General features: G+C 43.4%; 1 protein-coding gene across 4 annotated transcripts in view; it reads left to right on the top strand.

The window, feature by feature from the left end:
- Positions 1–18,507, top strand: part of LOC140739743 (GRAM domain-containing protein 2B) — a 104,945-nt gene that overhangs the window by 53,872 nt on the left and 32,566 nt on the right. The window contains exon 1 of one of the 4 annotated variants that reach the window (XM_073068214.1): positions 14,135–14,403. The exons of 2 other annotated variants lie outside the window; for them this stretch is intronic. In XM_073068214.1, the coding sequence (XP_072924315.1) occupies positions 14,354–14,403 (50 nt within the window). In that variant the 5' untranslated portion in view covers positions 14,135–14,353. Of the gene's footprint in view, positions 1–14,134; positions 14,404–18,507 lie in introns of those variants that run through there. One more of the 4 variants, XM_073068211.1, reaches the window with a different exon arrangement.

The raw sequence follows: 18,507 nt of genomic DNA, 5'->3' as shown, positions 1-18,507 counted from the left end.
AAAATGTTAATCGCTGAAGATATTGGAAATCTAAAATCAGTAACTTCAGCAGGTCAGGCAGCATGTGTGGAGGAAGAAAAGCAGTTAATGCCTCCTTCACCCCACAGAGAAACCAGACCCATGTTGCATCAATAGTGGAAAAGCCATCAACGTATCTCCCATGTTAGGATCTTGGCAATGCCAGTGTAAGACCGATTATAGTTTCTACTTGTGGTTCCCCTCTTACCCACCCCACCACCCCCAATCCATTGGTATCCTTTATCAAGGACCCTCACCATCTGGGCAAGGGAGCAGGTACAGGGGTCTGAACCTACTCAATGACTCACCACCATCCCATGTCTGGATGGCTCGTGGACCGCTGTCTCATTATCTCTGTTGCTTTGAACTATATTTGTGATTTATAAGCACAAGAGATCCTGCAGGTGCTGGGACAGCCAGAGCAACACACACACGAAATGCTGGAGAAACTCAGCAAGTCAGGCAGCATGCTTGGAAGGGAATAAACAGTTGTCCTTTTGGGCTAAGACCCTATTTGTTGTTTATAGTAATTTTGTCTTTGCACCGTATTGCTAACACAAACAAGAAATTTAAATTAATCTAAGTCAGTGATCATAAATCTGATTCTAATTTTGTTCCCCTTCCTGCACATGGTTTCTTTCCTAAGTTGGACATGAACCGTTTTCCCGCAGAATTGTAAAACTACACACAAGACAGAAGACAAATTGTGAATGGTAATGTGAAACCTTTAACCATGATGGTCTTTAGTGGCTGTGGTGAACTACATATACCTGTCTGGACACGTCCCCTGATGACTGCTCCTGTGGCTCCTCCCACAGACCCCTGTATAAAGGTGATGGAGGTCTGAGCCCGGTCTCCAGGATGTAGTATGGTGGTCACTCACTGCTCGTTCCTTCTTCCAGTCTATAAAAGCCGATACCTCGCTTTTACGTCTCAGAGTGAGTTATTGATGGTCTTTAGTGGCTGCTTTTGTAAAGAGCAGACCGGAGACAGTCAGTGTAGCTGATGGGGTTGTACCAGCGAGTGAACAGTGACAAATGTTTGTCTGACAGGAACAGACTAGCGAGAAAATGAATGGCGGTTCAGTAACCGTTGTGCACAAACGAGAGGTGGTTTGGGGTTTGCAATATTTGATCATACCCCAAGGAGGGATTGGGGAAAGCACTCTCGTTCTATGGACGATCTCTGCATTGTGTTCTGGAGAAGAGCTTCTGATTCAGATTGCATTTTTTTAAAATCACTGACTTATGTCATGAAATTTGTTCTTTTGTGGTAGCAGCAAGGTTTTTTTTTTAAAAAAGGTTAAATAAGAAATATATATGAAACCACCCCACTTTCCTTGGCTGCATAAATCTAGGGAAGACGATCTCCGGCCCCACGTGATTGAGGTATGCTTGATCCCACCAAACCTTGGTTTGTGTCATTTGCTACCCTGTTACAAATTAATGCCATGAAATAACAAACAGTACACCTCATACGATTAAAGGAATTATATTCATGAGTCTTAAACTAAAGGGTTAGTAAAGGAAAAACAAAAAGAAAAGGGCCCAGTCTAATTAAACAGTCAAACGTGCACAAGTTGGAGCTCATCTTGAACTTCTCTGTCACTCGCACACTGGGCCCTCGGTCAACGTGAAAACACACGCCATCCTCCGAACGTCGCACGCGATCCATCTCGAACAAACCGTTCTCCCACCAGATTGTATGCTACAACCGGTTCTCCCCAGCGTCTTCTCTCGGACAAAAGAAAACTCCAAGCCCAACCTTGTTATCCCTCCCGCTAATCAGATGGCGCACATTCCACATCGTCCCTTATCTTCAACGACAACTCAATCAGCGTGAGGAACAGCAGCCCCTACAAGCAGTTCTGGAGGAGAACTTCTGATTCAGATCAAGTTTATTATCACTGACATGTGTCGTGAAATCTGTTCTTTTGTGGTAGCAGCAAGGCTTTTTATATATAAAAAAAAGTTAAATAAGAAATATAAAAATATAAACAATGTAAAAGAAAGCAAAATAGTGAGGTAGTGTTCATGGACTATTTAGAAATCTGTTAACAGAGGGCAATAATCTGGTCCTAAATGTTGAGTGTGTGTCTTCAGGTTGCTGTATGTCTCCTTAATGTGAGCAATGAGAAGAGGGCATGTCCTGGGAGGTGAGTGATGGATGTCCTGTTGGAACACCACCTTTTGAAGGTGTCCTCGATGGTGGAGAAGCTGGTGCCCATGCCAAAGCTGGCTGACTTTGCAACTCCCTGCAGCGTGTTTTTTTCCAATCCAGTGCATAGGCATCTCCAACCAGTCATAATGCACTCCTGCACGCATTACACCTGTAGAAATTTGCTAGAACACTACAGCTGAGAGTGGCGTTTGGGAGAATTTGTGTAAAGTCGGATTTCTGTAAAGCAGTCAGTCCCTGTATTCAAATCTGGAAAGGATTAATAACGGAACTCACTTTAACCTGATTCTCACAGCATGATTGGATTAGCTGCTTCTGTCCTAATGTTATCTTCCTGTTGACAGACAGTACTTGTACTTAATTGGCTTGGTTAGATTATAATGGCTGCTCACAGTTGCCGCTTGTTATCCAAACCATTCATTATTGGAATGTTGACAGGAGTGTAGCAGTCTTGTAGTAGCGAGCGGCTGGGATAAGGAGAGAGGTGAATAGCCTCTGTACCCTTGAGTAATGAAAATTGCCACAACTGGGCATCAGTCTTGAAATGGCTGATGCTGAAGACAATTTGTCTGAGGCCCCCCTCCCACACCTCTCTGTTGGTCACGGTCAACTATGGATGCTGTATTCCAGCTTTCTATGTGATGCGCAAGCTGGGGTAGTATAATATGGAGAGCAAGCTGTTGCCCTTGCAGCAGACTCCTCCCTGTTGACACGCTGATGAATCCAAAGGAACAGCAGAGGCCGACACAGTTTGGCACCAGCGGTGTTGCAGGAGTTGCCAGTCAGTGTTGAACTCAATGTAGGACTGCCTTAGGGACTCCGGCTCTGGATTTTCCCTCTGGGTTTACTCCCGAAGCCTTCTCCATGAGTGGGGAAGTCAGCAGAGGCTTGAGATCAGAGTTTTCCAATATGTGGGAGAACTCGAGCTGCTTCCCCGCTGCTATCTGACTTCTGAGCCAGTCACCTCTTTTGCACCCCCTTCCCGGCGGTGCTACAATGTTCCAGAACCATTACTTCTACCTCTTTTGAAGTTGTTACAGTAATACAGTCGGCACTCCGTATCCGCGAGTTCCGCATGCGCGAATTCAACCAATTGCAAGTCGAGAAAACCCAGAAGTGCTCTTCCAGCACTTGTTGTTCGATCCTTTGATGGAGCGAAGCCTCTGTGACACCCAAGGGATAACAACATGCCTACAACCACTGAAAGGTTTGTTTGATGATGCAAAGAAAACGAAGAGACAGCTTCCTATAACAATGTTTCTGACTAAAGCATCTGCAGTTCTGAAGTCTCGATATTCAATGCTTGAAGATCCTCAGCCCTCAACCTCCACAGTTCCTGACTTTGGTATTATTGAGCCTCCTCCAAAGCGTCCTTATTCCCTAAACAAGACAGTGTAACAACTACTGTACAGGGATTACAAGTTTTACTCGTTGTTTGATCATTGTTCGCCTTGCGTCTTGTTCGTTCGCTGCTTGTGTTGTGAGCGAGAGGAACATGTACAGTTTTTTTTGTCAATATTCCCTAAACAAGACAGTGTAACAACTATTTACATAGCATTTCCATTGTATTAGGTATTATAAGTAATCTAGAGATGATTTAAAGTATGCGGGAGGATGTGCGTAGGTTATATGCAAATACTACGCCATTTTATATAAGGGACGAGCATCTGCGTTTTTTGGTATCTGCGGGGGGCGGGGGGGGGGGGTGTCCCAGAACCAATCCCTGGTGGATAGGGATGGCCGACTGTATTTCATTTTACCTCCTTTTGTACAACTAAGGTAGGTGGCGTTGTGGATAATGAAGTAGGTTTTCAAAGCTTGCAGAGAGGTTTAGGCCAGTTAGAAGAGTGGGCTGAACGATGGCAGATGGAGTGTGAGGTGCTACATTTTGGTAGGAATAATCCAAGTAGGACATACATGGTAAATGGTAGGGCACTGAAGAATGCAGCAGAACAGAGTGATCTAGGAATACTGGTGCATAGTTCACTGAAGGTGGAATCTCATGTGGATAGGGTGGTGAAGAAAGCTTTTGGTATGCTGGCCTTTATAAATCAGAGCATTGAGTATAGGAGTTGGGATGTAATGTTAAAATTGTACAAGGCATTGGTGAGGGCAAATTTGGAGTATTGTGTACAGTTCTGGTCACCGAATTATAGGAAAGATGTCAACAAAATAGAAAGAGTACAGAGAAGATTTACTAGAACGTTACCTGGGTTTCAGCACCTAAATTACAGAGAAAGGTTGAACAAGTTAGGTCTTTATTCTTTGGAGCATAGAAGGTTGAGGGGGGACTTGATAGAGGTATTTAAAATTATGAGGGGGATAAATAGAGTTGACGTGGATAGGCTTTTTCCATTGAGAGTAGGGGGGATTCAAACAAGAGGACATGAGTTGAGAGTAAGGGGGGCAAAAGTTTAAGGGTAACATGAGGGGGAATTTCTTTACTCAGAGAGTGCAAGCTGTGTGGAATGAGCTTCCAGTAGAAGTGGTAGAAGCAGGTTCGGTATTGTCACTTAAAGTAAAATTGGATAGGTATATGGACAGGAAAGGAATGGAGGGTTATGGGCTGAGTGCAGGTCAGTGGGACTAGGTGAGAGTAAGCGTTCAGCACGGACTAGAAGGGCCGAGATGGCCTGTTTCCGTGCTGTAATTGTTATATGGTTATAACTGTGCTTTGCACCAAAGTTCAAAGTAAATTTATAATAAAAGTATGTAGATGTATACTACCTTGAGATTCCAATCCATTATCTTAGAGTTTGTCGCTCTGTGTTAATTTTTAATTTTGTTTGCATTTTTACCATGTGTACCTTTTACAGACAGCACAGCTGTGTAACAGTTGGTGTGATGGCTTTATAGCAGTCTATTCAGTTACTACCATTGTCTGCAAGGACTTTGTATTTTTGTCCCTTGACCACATGTGTTGTGTTGGATGCTCCACAATCCGAAGGCACACGGGTTAGGGTTAGTAAATTGTGGGCATGCGGGACTGGTGCTGGAAGTGTGGTAACACTTGCGAGCTGTCCAGCACCACCCTCGCTGATTTGAAGCATTTCACTGTACGCTTTAAATAAAGCTGATCTCTCTAACTCTGTGAACTTTATTTTTTTGTTCCTCTCTGCGCGCTGTGGCGCATCGGGCGGCAACCTTGTCATTTTCTTCAACATTTCTCTGTTTTTAACGAGGCCCAGTTGTTAGCTTAACACTCAATGGATGGAAAGCGTGCAAGGAGCCTGCTGGATTCGAACCCAGGACCACTCGCCTCGAAGTCCAGTGCGGATGCCACTACACCACCAGCTGACAATGTGAGCTTTATGCGAACGAGGTGTGTATGACAGTAAACTCACCTGAAACAGTGGATAGGATTGAGGAGAATTTCAGTACTCTAAGCAAGTAGAGATCACATTAGCTGATTATTTTAAAAAATAATTCAGGTTGAGTACAGTCATGAAAAACAGTAGCACAGAAACAAGCCCTTCGGCCCGTCTAGTCCATGCCAAACCATTTAAACAGCCTAGTCTCATTGATATAGTACCCCTTATCTGAAAATCCAAAATTGGCAAGCCTCTAAAGTCCTAATTTTTTTTTTAGCGCTGACGTGATGTCACAAATGGAAAATTCCAAGTGGTGGCTGAAAAAGTTCCCCTAGACAGTTCTGAGAAGTGACCTCGTGTGTAACGAACAGAAGTTAATGAAAGATTTTTTTTAAAAAGCACTGCACAAAGTGGAAAGAGGAAGATCTCGATCGTGTATTGAAAGAGTGGATCCGTCTGTGTCAGAGTGAACATGTGTCCCTTAACGGCATGCTGATCATGAAACAAGCAAAGATCTGTCACGACAGACTGAAAATTGAAGTCGATTGTGAATATTCAGCAGACTGGTTAGAGAAATTTAAGAAAAGGCACAGCAGTAACTTTTTTTAAAGATTTGGGGTGATAAAATATCTGCTGATCACAAAGCAGCAGAGAGAGTTGTTGATGAGATTGCCAAGATTGTCGCCAATTTAAAAATCCAACACAAGAAGTCTGTTTTTATACTTTACATAAAACCTTTTTTTTAAAAAAAAGTAAAATACAAATAATGTACTGTAATCTTTTTGTCAAAAGTCGGCGTCGCAGGTGGAGACTGAAGGCCTGCCATTGCTTGTTGCTCAACAGTTGATTCAGGTGTTCTCCCGAGGCTGCTTTTGCCCTGCACTTATTATTATATTAACAATATGTAATACTTTTTAAGTACATATGTCTGATGAGCAAGTGTAAGACAGACTGCTTACCAGTAGCACATAAATTCAGAGTTTGGAATGATGGCAATCCCAAGCTATCTCATTATATATTCTGTGTTTGTTTTTATTGCCCGTTTCTTCTCTGATTTGTTGTGTGAGCGGAGGGTGTTCGAGGGTTGTTGATGTTCTGGGTTTTTTTGAGGGTTGAAGTTCTTTTTGTGTTGGGAAGGGGGGGTTTTGTGGAGGGGTTAATGATCGGGATGCTGTTTTTTTTTGTTTGGAGGGGAGTGGGTTTGGCGTTTCTCTGAATGACTTTCACAGGCTTTCTTTGTTTCGTGGCTATCTGGAGAAGACAAACTTCAGAGTTGTATATGGATACACGATTTGACAATAAATGAAGCTTTGAACCTTTGGAAATCTGAAACACTTACGACCCCGAGCATTTTGGATAAGGGCTACTCAGCCTATTTACAACCTGCTCTGGAGTGGATCATGTTTGATCCTCTTAATGATATATTCCCATGACCATTGCTGTCCTTGTCAAGAAATCTGCAGTATAGGTAAACAGGACCTTGCTCCTCTTGCCCCACACTACTTCCAGGAAGCGGCTATTGAGTCTTGCTGATTGAGTAAGCACTGCTATAAAATGCTACTGTCTCTAATTAACAAACTGCCAGCCCACATGTGCAGGTGTGCATGGGATCAACAACTTTGGCAAACTTTATAATACTGCCAAATTTAGAAAGTGTTGTCCTTTGTTCAGTGATTGTGGCTCCTAAAGAGTCAAAGTACCACAATGTCTTTTATAGCTTTGTCCAAGATTCAAGATGGTTTAATGGCATTTCCAGACAACGTTCCTTTTTTTTTAAACAGCTGCACACACCCACTGTTGCTCTGAGCACGTCCTGAAAACTGTGAGGCACTTCAATAAAACATCATATAAAGGAAAGCTCCAGCAGCAAATGCGGGGGAGCATTTCTGTCGTTGCATGGTCGCGCACCCGCGCAGTTGAGTGGGAACGGTTTCTCCAATACATAAGTGTAAAGGAGAACAAAATAATCATTACAACAGATGTCCCTGATGCTGGGGAGGCTAGTGTCCATGACTGAGTTTCCAACTTGCTGCAGCTTTTTCTGATCCTGTGCAGTGACTCCCCCCTCTCCATACCAGCTGGTGATGCCACCAGTTAAAGTGCTGTCTGCACACATCTGTAGAAATTTGCTAGAGTGTTTGGTGATGTACCAAATTACCTCCAAACTCCTAATGAAATATAACAGCTCTCGTGTCTTTGTAATTGCATCAGTATGTTGGGCCCAGGATAGATCTTCAGGAGCTGACGTCAAGGAATGTGAAACTGTTCACCCTTTCCCACTGCTGATCTCTCTATGAGGACTGGTATGTGTTCTTCCATCTTCCCCTTCCTGATCTCCACAGTCAATTCCTTGGTCTTAATGACGTTGAGTGCAAAGTTTTTGCTGTGACACCACTCGACCAACTGAACGATCTCACTTCTGTATACCTGCTTGTCACTAGAATAGAAGGATGGCCCTTTAGAACAGAGATGAGTTTTAATTTTAGCCAGAGTGTGTCAAATCTGTGGAATTCATCGCCTCTGATTGTTGTGGAGGCCAAGTCATTGGGTATATTTAAAGCAGGGATTGATAAGATTATTGATTAATTAGGATGTCAGAGATTATGGGGTGAAGCTGGAGAATGGGGTTGAGAGGGATAATAAATCATGATTGTAAGGTGAACAGACTCAATGGGCTAAATGGTCTAATTCGGCTCCTGTATCTTATGGTCGTTCGGATTAGATCAGTGTGCAGGAAGGAGAGAACTTGACGGTTTGGCTTTCTCACTTCACGCATAACAATACTGGCCAGTAGAAATTGCTCATCAATACCAGCCTGTGCTGTGAAATGCATTGTAGAAGAGCAGGTTCATCTTACTTTGGCCTTGCTGTCAATGGCAAATCGCAAGTTAAATAGATTTTGAGGGATAGTGGGGATCGAATCACAAGTGTGATTCAACAACCCTCTCTTGCTTGAAGACTGGTTGGCCACAAAGGAAGAATGTAGTATCTGTGTGTTCAAGATGGTCTGGTCCAGAACTTTTACCCCCTTTTATTGTTAAAGATGAAAGGAAGTTCTACTAGAGACACAAAGGAGCATTAAAGGGTTTGATAGGATTGAATTGACTATTGAGAAATTTAACTAAGGGGACTTGTAGAATTCTGGAGCAAGGCTGTTTAAGAGCAATGTTATAGGGGCAGCATTCTGAGATCTCCATCGGTCAGGGTTGCCCATGGACGTTGTGTCCTAGCTGTCTAGATACACAAGCCTGGACAGTACAATATGGAGAGCGAGCTGGTGCCATGTAGCAAACTCCTCCTCTCCACACGGTTGATGAACCCAAAGGAATGGCAGAGGCCGATTATAGATTGGCACCAGCAGTGGCACAGATGGTGCCAGTCAGCATATCGTAGGACTGTCAAAGCATTCCCCCATGAGTGGGTCTAGGCACAAGGCAGCAGATGCTTGAGATCAGAGTTTTCCTTCTAGATGAGCTGCCAATCATGGCAGCTCAACTAAGCCCCACCTGGCAGAAATGACTAGTTTTGAGGTGCCAATTTACCTGCCTTTGCCCCTTCTCCTCGCAATAGAAATGGTTCAACTGGGCTTGGTAGCTAAGCCACACTTGAAGGCCAGGAGCTGGACTTCTGCCTGGCCTGAAGAGTTCCTCCAGCACTGTGTGTGTGTGTGTTAGCTGGACTTGGTTGTCAGAAGTATGTCATTTGGAGGCATTTAATAGGTAATGGGAGCTCATCCCCATTACCAACTGCCAGTAATACCAACCAATAGCAATATTGTAGCCTCATTATAGGAAGGATGTAGAAGATTTAGAAAGAGGTTTACCAGGATGCTGCCTGGATTAGAGAGCATGTTTTATAAAGATAGGTTGAGTGAGCTGGAGCTTTTCTCTTTGGAGTGAAGGAGCACGAGAGATGACTGGACAAAGCTACAGAAGAGGCTTAGATCACGTGGACAAAAGTGCCTTTTTCCTAAGGCGGAAATAACTAAAATGAGAAGGCATAACTTTAAGGTGATCAGAGCTAAGTGTCGGGGGGGGGGGGGGGGGGGTTATGTCAGAGGTAGGATTTTTTTACACAGGGAGTGGTAAATGTATGGGATGCACTGCCAGGGGTAGTGTTAGAGGTGAATACTTTAGGAACAATCTTGAAAAAAGCTACAGAAAGTTGTAAAATTGGTCAGCTCCTCCTTGGGTTCTAAACTCTAATGTCCAAAACATCTTCTAGGAGCGATGCCTCAGAAAGGTGGCATTCATCATTAAGGACCCCCATTACCCAGGACATGCCCTCTTCCCATTGTTACCATCAGGAAGGAGATACAGAAGCCTAAAGGCACACACTCAGTGATTCAGAAACAGCTTCTTCCCCTCTGCTATCCAATTCCTAAATGGACATTGAACCCATGAACTCTTCCTTACTTTTATCATTTCTGTTTTTGCACTATTTTTAATTTAACTATTTAATATACATGTGTGTACAAGAAGGGCCAGAGTCGCCTCTACTTCCTGAGGAGACTGAGGTCCTTAGGAATGTGCAGGCCTCTTCTTCACATGTTCTACCAGTCTGTTGTCACCAATACAATCTTCTATGAGGTGGTGAGCTGGGCCAATGGCATCAGCATGGGTGATGCCAACAGGCTCAATAAACCGATCAGAAATGTTGGCTCTGTTTCAGGAGTCACTGGACACATTGGGGGCTGTGGTAGAACAAAGGACCCTATGGAAAATCCTGGCAATTCTGGACAATTTTTCTCACCCTCTGCATGCCATCTTGGCTGAAAGAGGAGCACTTTTAGTAACAGACTAAGACAACTGTGCTGCTCCAAAGAGCACCATATGAAGTCATTCTTGCCCTCGGCCATTAGGCTCTATAATGAGTCAACCTATAGCCAGGGAAGTGATGACCCCCTCCTCTTAGACTGTTTGAGGTAACTTATTTTTTTATCCTTCCTTCTCTAATATTTATATCTGTGCACTGGTAATGCTACTGCGACACTGTGATTTCTTTTGGGATGAATAAAGTATCGATCTATATACTTTAGTTGATTTACTTTATTTTTCTGTTTTATCATGTATTGCAATGTACTGCTGCCACAAAGCTAAAAAATTTCACGACATATGCCAGTGATACTAAATCTGATTCTGAACAATTGAGAGACTCTTGGGCATGTGAAGCATTAGAATAGGTTAAAAAGGTCGGCACAACATTGTGGGATGAAGGGCCACTGTGCTATGTACTATTAGGGAGTACTACTCCTTTATATATACCCAAGTATGTGCTTCCGGAACTTTCCCCTCAATAATGATCTATGGTGGCGTGCCAATTGGCAATTACAAAATGTCCAGTTCTTAGACTTAGCTCTTATAGATAGCGGGGTCAAGGGATATGCAGAGAGGGCAGGAACGGGGTACTGATTGTGTATGATCAGCCATGATCACAGTGAATGGCGGTGCTGGCTAGAAGGGCCGAATGGCCTACTCCTGCACCTACTGTCTATTAAGGGTGTGAAGGGAGATTTTCAAAATAAGAAATAGAATGTATGTAGCTATTGTGATCGGAGTTGTGAAACAGGTTGATGCAATCGGTGAAGTGCATTCCCTTTTCAATTATCAATGTTCCTCAGTGCTTTTCATGGATCAATACTACCCAGGCATCAAGATTATTCATTCAGAATCAGATTATCTTTAATATTACTGGCACATAGCGTGGTTTTGTTGTTTATCAGCAGCAGCATTACAATGCAATACATAAAATAAACTATAAATTACAATAAGAAATATATATAAAACTATATTAGTGCAAAAAGAGAGCAAAAAAAAGTGAGTTAGCTTCATTGTCCATTTAAAAAAATCTGATGGTGAAGCAGAAGAAGCTGTTCCTGAAACGTTGAGTGTGTTTCTTCATGTTTCTTATTTCCACCTTGATGGTAGCAACGAGAAGAGGGCATGTCCTGGGTGGTGGGGATCCTTAATGATGGACGCCACTTTTTTGAGACATCGCCTTTTGAAGATGGCCTCAATGTTGGAGAGGCTAGTGCCCAACACTGAGTTTGCAACCCTGTGCAGCTTTTTCCGATCCTGTGCAGTGGCCCCCCCATACCGGATGGTGACGCAACCAGTTAGAATGGGTTCCCAACATTTTATATGCCCTGGACCCCTACCATTAACCAAAGGGTATCTGGACCCCAGGTTGGAACCCCTGAATTAGAATGTTCTACCTTTTCTCTCAGAGTTCAGCTGTTTGGTCCCATGTCCGAACCAAGTCTGTGGTGAAGTCTGGAGCCAATTGAGAAAACCCAAACTCAGTATCAGCTGGTAGATTAGTTTTGGAGAAAATACTATTTGGCAGCTCACCAGATGACTGCTTCTATCACTTTGAGATGAAACCGATTGGGCAGTAACAAGTTTGCCTGTTTTAAAAGTGCCCCAAGTTGCCGAAAGGGGGAGAAATGGAGTTGAGCTGTGGATTATCCACAATCTAATAACCCGTGGGAAGGTGTCTTTTGATCCCGTTCTGACGTGTTCCGACATGTCAGTCCATGGCCGCCCCCTTTCCTCCTCTATTTCCACTCTGGCCTCTTACCTCTTCTCACCTGCCTATCACCTCCACCTGGGTCCCCCTCCCCTTCCCTTCCTCCTATGGTCCATTCTCATTTTGTATTGGATTTCTTCATCTCCAGTCCTTTGCCTTTCACCCATACGGCTTCACCTATCACCTTCTAACTATCCTCCTTCCCCATGAACATTTTTATTCTGGCATCTTTTTCCCCCCTTCCTTTCCAGTCCTGATGAATGGTCTCGGCCTGAAATGTTGGTTGTTTATTCATTTCCATTGATGCTGCCTGACTTGCTGAGTTCCTCCAGCATTTTATGTGTGTGTTGATTTGGTCTGACTTTAGTTTCTTCTAGTAGTCTCTCTGCAATACTATGCAAGTCTCATTTGAGTGGTGGTTGATCCCACTTGTTGTAAATAAAGTGAATCCTGTAATTAAATGGATGGGAAAAGATGGTGTTTTAATGTTCCAGTTGTTTAATTTGAATTTTTCCAGCTAGTTCCCCTAGAAACCAATGAACTACCAGAGCAAGTGTAAAGGAAGAGATCCCTTACTGATCATATAAAGAGCAATTGTCATTGGATGGGAAGGTCTACAGATGCTGGAAATCCAAAGCAACACACACAAAATGTTGGAAGAACTCAGCAGGTCGGGGAGCATCTTTGGAAAAGAGTAAACCGTCAACTTCTCAGGCTGAGACCCCTCAGAACAGGATCTCCTTTGATTAACGCACAAAGCCCTTCACTCCTTGCCTTGTAGATTTACTTTCCAACTATAATGGACGGTGTGCCCCTCGCTGCACCCTGCACGGGGGTTTAAATCCATTTTGCCTCACCTTTTTGAATTATGAAGTTTCAATAAACAAAATGTGTTTTTTTTTGGGGGGGGGGGGAGAGGGAACATCCCTTTCATAAATTTAGAACTGGCTGTATTTCTCCAATTTTCAGTCATGAATTTTATTTTTTTAAATGCAGAGTGGAAATCTGAAAAATAGAAGGCGGTGCAAATGCTCAGTTGATCAGGTGGTATGTGTGGAAACTGGAGCTGGCCAGTTTTAACCTGTGCAGTCCAACGTTTCCTTTCAGTTTTAGAACATGTTCAATTTTTATTGAGTTACTTATTGGGAGACGCCTTTCCACAGAATGAGGCAGAGCAGACATGATGAGCCAAATGGACTAATTCTGCTCCTGTGCCTTGTGGTCTTTTTTGGCAGAATCTGACTATAAAGAGCCTGAAGTGTAATTTATTTTGTAACCAGTTGAAGTCGTAATGAAGGGTCTCACCCTGAAACCTCTGAACTTCTGAGTTATGAGGCCCTCTGTTGGTAATGGCTGACTATATGGATATTGTGCCCTAACTGAATATGTGATATGCATACCAGCGTGGTACGATATGGAGGGCAAGCTGTTGCCCATGTGGCAGGCTTCCCCTCTCCATGCGGCTCGATGAAAACAAAGGAACGGCAGAGACTGGAACCATCTGGCACCAGTGGTGATGTAGGAGTTGCCAGTCAGATTTGAATCCAATGTAGGACTGCCTGAGGAAACACCAGCTTCAGATTTTTCAATATGTTTACTCCCAAAGCCTTCCCCATGTGCGGATATAGCTGCGAGGCAGCGGAGGTTTGACAACAGAGTTGCCAACCACAGCTGACGAGTCCCATTAGCCCGAAGTGACTGGTTTTAAGGTGCCAGTAACCCGCCTTTGCCCATCTTCTGTCAATAGAAACTGTTCCACCGGGCTTAGTGGCTAAGCCACGTGTGAAGGCCAGGAGCTGGACTTGGTTGTCAGAGGTGCCTGCTGTTGGGAGCGTTTTGTATGTAGTGGAGCTTTATCCCCATTACCACATATGGTCGTAGCAACCTTAAGGAACCCCTGCTGTGTTCCTTCAGCACTTTCGTGTGTGTTATTTTGTACTAATGTATTTTTCCCTTGAGGGTCATTTATTGGAGGTGACCGTTTTTTGTTGAAGTAAATAAAAACACAAAATTAATTCCATGTACTAGCTTTAGAAGTTTTTGTGTATTGCCTTTCATAATTTCAGCAAGAAGCTATTTCCTGAGTATTTATTTCAAACAGGATCCTGTCAGGCCAGTTTTCAGACAGGAAGAAGAGCATAGTTTAGCTCAGACCTGATTGGGCTGACTGAAAGCTGATCGATGTTGCTTGATTTGGGACAGGAACTTGCTTAAATAATCTTCCCTGGTGGATTGATTAGAACACAACTCACTCTGTGTTGATTCAGAATCATTCCAAATGACTTGGTAGCCATTGTAAAGGACAGTCTTCCTTCAAAATGCATATGAATTCACTTGGGAAGAAAGTTCAACTGCAGGAGCTTCTAAGGTAAAACTTGTTTACATGGATTTTGAGATTTTTTTCATTTAAAAAAAATTATTGTGTTCTGGATGCTTCTATCAAAGATAGATCTGATAGAATAATAACCCCTTGCTCTCTGATCCAAGGAAGGATCTTGTATTGTAACAAGAGGAAAGGCTTGTTGCCTTTCATTACAATATTGTGAAGGCATGGTTCTTTTCCCTCTTAAGACCACCAGCCTCACTGAGGCAGGCTGCTGACTGCAGTTTACCGGAGCCCTCTGTCCTGCGCCAGGTGTAGCCCATCCTCTAAGATCTCTTCTCTGCCAGGGGTGGGGTGTTTGCAGCTTCTGTTGGCACTGGATTTTTACAGGATGGGGTTGCTAGCCCATGCCCAGAAGGTGTATAGCTACCATTTTGTAATTAAACATTTTCTGAGTATAGGAAAACTTGAAAATATTGATTTTTAAAAAAAATTGAATCTATTTGTTACCTGGGAATGGTCTGTGTTAAAGTACAATAAACTGTGTTACATATTGAAAGTTTTAAAAAGTTATGCTTGGTAATTGGAAATCTATCGGTTGGCAAATAACTTTAGAAATCCAAAATATTTATTGGTGCCTTCCAAACAACCTTAACCTTTAGATCAGGAATTTGGGGGCAGTCAGATGTCTGCTATTGGTTCTTCTCCCAAAACTCTGGTCGCATAGTTGGCCTTGCCCCCCCAGGTAGATGATGGGTGGGGTGGGGGGAGAACATCAGAGATTATTGTAGGTGATCACTGATCCGAAGTCACAAGCGTATATCTGTGGATTTGCATCGTGCTCTGCAAATGACAGGGAAATAGGCAATGATTGCAGTTTGGCTAGTAGTTGTGCGATCACTCAAGTCAAGAATGATGTTCTCCTAAGGGGTTGTCTATTGGTGGGACTGGGGTCTACGTATTCTGAGGGGCTTCCTGCCCCCCTTCACCACTTACTGATCATCACAAGACCTAAAATTGTTTAATGTGCGGAGGCTAATGCACAGACCTTGACAGATTGGGGTGCCGTGGAATGCAAGGTGACTGTTTGCAGTCTGGTTTCTGCTTCTCTAATTTGCATTCTTTTTTCTTTATCAGCGGTGTTACTCTTCAAAACAAACTAATTCAAACTTGGTGTTCCAGCCAATACTAGAGGCTCAGTCAATACTTTAAATTGTTTTCACCTTGCATTTTGCACTGCGCCCGAGTTGGCTATCATGTTCCGTCATGGTAAATGCTGACTATTCTCAGTGTTTCCTTGAGTTTGTGAGGTGAGTGAGGGGGTCTAAAAGGCCATCCGGTAGATTCCAGTCACCTGGGACAGATTGGGATCAGTACATTTTGGTCCAGTGAAGCAACTGCCCCAATTAGCCAAAGGATCGTTGAAATACGGTGGATTCTGGTTAACTGGGCTGTAGGCTAATTGGGGCAGCCTCCTATTTGGGATAATTCTTAAAGAACGAAAACTAATTGAGAAAATGACCCAGATTCCTTTTGTTTATTTGGGACATTATGCCGCTTAATTGGGACAGGAAGCTTTGCTGAACAGTTTCTAACGAACGTCAGTCATGTGGCCATTTAAGAAATGTATATTAAACATTAAGTAAGTAGAGCAAAAATAGTGAGGTGGTGTTCATGGGTTGGTTCATTGTCAATTCATGGTAGAGGGGAAGAAGCAGTTTATTAAAACGTTGAGTGTGTGTCTTCACGCTCCTGTATCTCCTCCCTGTTGGTAATTATAAGAAGAGAGCATGTCCTGGGTGATGGGGGGTCCTTTTTTTTTGAGGCATCACCTTTCGAAGATGCCTTGATGGTTGGGAGGCTAGTGCCCATGACAGAGCTGGCTGAGTTTACAACCCTTCGCACAGAAATGGGAAAAGCTGCATTCATGCCTCCATACCAGAGGGTGATGCAACCAGTTAGAATGCTCTCCACGGTACATCTGTAGAAATTTGCTGGAGTCTTTGGTGATACACCAAACCTCAAACTCCAAATGAAGTACAGCCTGCTGGCATGCCTTCTTCATCAATGCATCAATAAGTTGGGCCCAGGACAGATCTTCAGTGGTGTTAACACCCAGGAACCTGAAACTACTCACTCTTTCCATTGCTGATCCCTTGATGAGGACTGGTACGTGTTCCCTCGAATTTTTGCCCCTTCCTAATGTCCACAATAAATTCCTTGGTCTTACTGACGCTGAGTGCAAGGTTGTTACTCAACTAACTGATCTATCTCACTCCTGTTCACCTCCTCTTCATCTGAGATTCTGCCAACAACGGTTATGTCATTGGCAGATTTATAGATGGTATTTGAGTTGTGCCTAGCCACTCAGTCATGGGTGTAGAGAGAGAAGAGCTAAGCATGCGTCCTTGAGGTGCGCTGGTGTTGATTGTCAGTGAGGAGAAGGTGTTATTTCCAATCTGCACTGTGGTCTCCTAATGATTCAAGAGTGTAAAATGTCATTTCCAGTACAGTGTTGACAATTAACTAAATGTTACTCCAGATCTGGTGTAGCACAAAAAACCCAGTAAGATAAGAACACAGTAATAAAACAATAAATATAAATACATAAGATAGCTCAATTGTATGTCCATAGAGTGATGCTCGATACAGGAGTGGCTTACTGTAAATGATAAAATAGTGGTGGTTGGGGTGTGGAGGATTGGTTAGTGAGTGGAAGTGTTGATCAACCTTACTGCTTGGGGAAAGTAACTGTTTTTGAGTATGGTGGTCTTGGCGTGGATGCTACAAAGCCTCCTCTCTGATGGGAGTGGGGCAAACAGTCCACTAGCAGGGTCATGAGACACTGGAAGAACAGTGATCAAAGAGATCATGGTTATTTTGAATAAATAAAAACTAGAACTTGTATATATAAAAAAATTCCAGTGATAACAATGAACTTGTAGAATAGCCATATTGAACTACAATTACAGGAAAATTCGCTGAACAATTAGGTGATTGTATAAGAATACAAACAAGCATAGGCAAATTGAGCTACAAGGAAAATAACAATCTACCCTTTCTATGTCTCATAATTTTATAAGGGCATCGCTCAGCCTGTCTCACTCTAGGGAAAACAACTGAAGTTTGTCCAACCATTGCTTATAATGTGTAGATTCCAAACCAGATATAATTCTGATAAACCTTTTCTGCAGTTTATCCCAGCCTCTGTCACTACCTTCACTCTTCCTCCTCCATCCGCCTACCACCTCATTTTCCCTTCAAACCCCTTCCCCACCTCCCACATTGCTTGCCAGCTCTTTCCCCTCATCCCTTTATGCTGACTGACTTCCCTCTATTTTTCAGTCTAGTTGAAGGGTTTTGACCTGAAATGTTGACTGACCATTGGCCGAGTGGTTAAGGCGTTGGTCTAGTGATCTGAAGGTCGCTAGTTCAAGCCTCAGCTTGTTGTTGTGTCCTTGAGCAAGACACTTAACCACACATTGCTCTGCGACGGTGCCAAACGGTGTATCGACCCTTGCCCTTCCCTTGGACAACATTGGTGCCGGTCTCCCATACAACCTTGGAAAATCCATGGTCTCTCAAGACAAATGCTGACTGACCTCTTCTCTCCACAGATCAGAGACCTGCTGAGGATCCCCCCCCCCCCCCCACCCCAGCATTTTTGCATTTCCATCATTGGCGATGTTAAATTTACACCTCTATAGATAGCTGTTAACTGCTTTACAACTGCTTTCAGCAGGTAAACTGCTGCCACTCATCTGCAAGGGAAGGGGAAAACAATGGCAATTTAATGAAACAATGAGTAAATACAAGTGTGATTTAAAACATCGACAATTCCTTTCTTTCAGTAGATTGTTGATTTTAAAGCTACGGTAGCGTGGCGGTTAGCATGATGCTATTACAGCTCGGGGCGTCGGAGTTTGCAGTTCAATTCTGACACCGTCTGTAAGGGGTTTGTACGTCCTTCCCATGGGCATGTGGATTTCCTCTGGGTGCTTCAGTTTCCTCCCACATTCCCAAGACTTACCGGTTCACAGGTTAATTGTAAATTGCCGTGATAACGCTAGAGTTAAGTGGGGTGGTTGCTGGGCAAGGCAGCTCGTTGGGCTGTGACGGACTCTTCTGTGCTAAACATAACTTCTTAAA

This window comes from Hemitrygon akajei, chromosome 16 (assembly GCF_048418815.1).
Source record: "Hemitrygon akajei chromosome 16, sHemAka1.3, whole genome shotgun sequence".
NCBI lineage: Eukaryota > Metazoa > Chordata > Chondrichthyes > Myliobatiformes > Dasyatidae > Hemitrygon > Hemitrygon akajei.
This window is presented reverse-complemented; position numbering and strand designations above follow the sequence as displayed.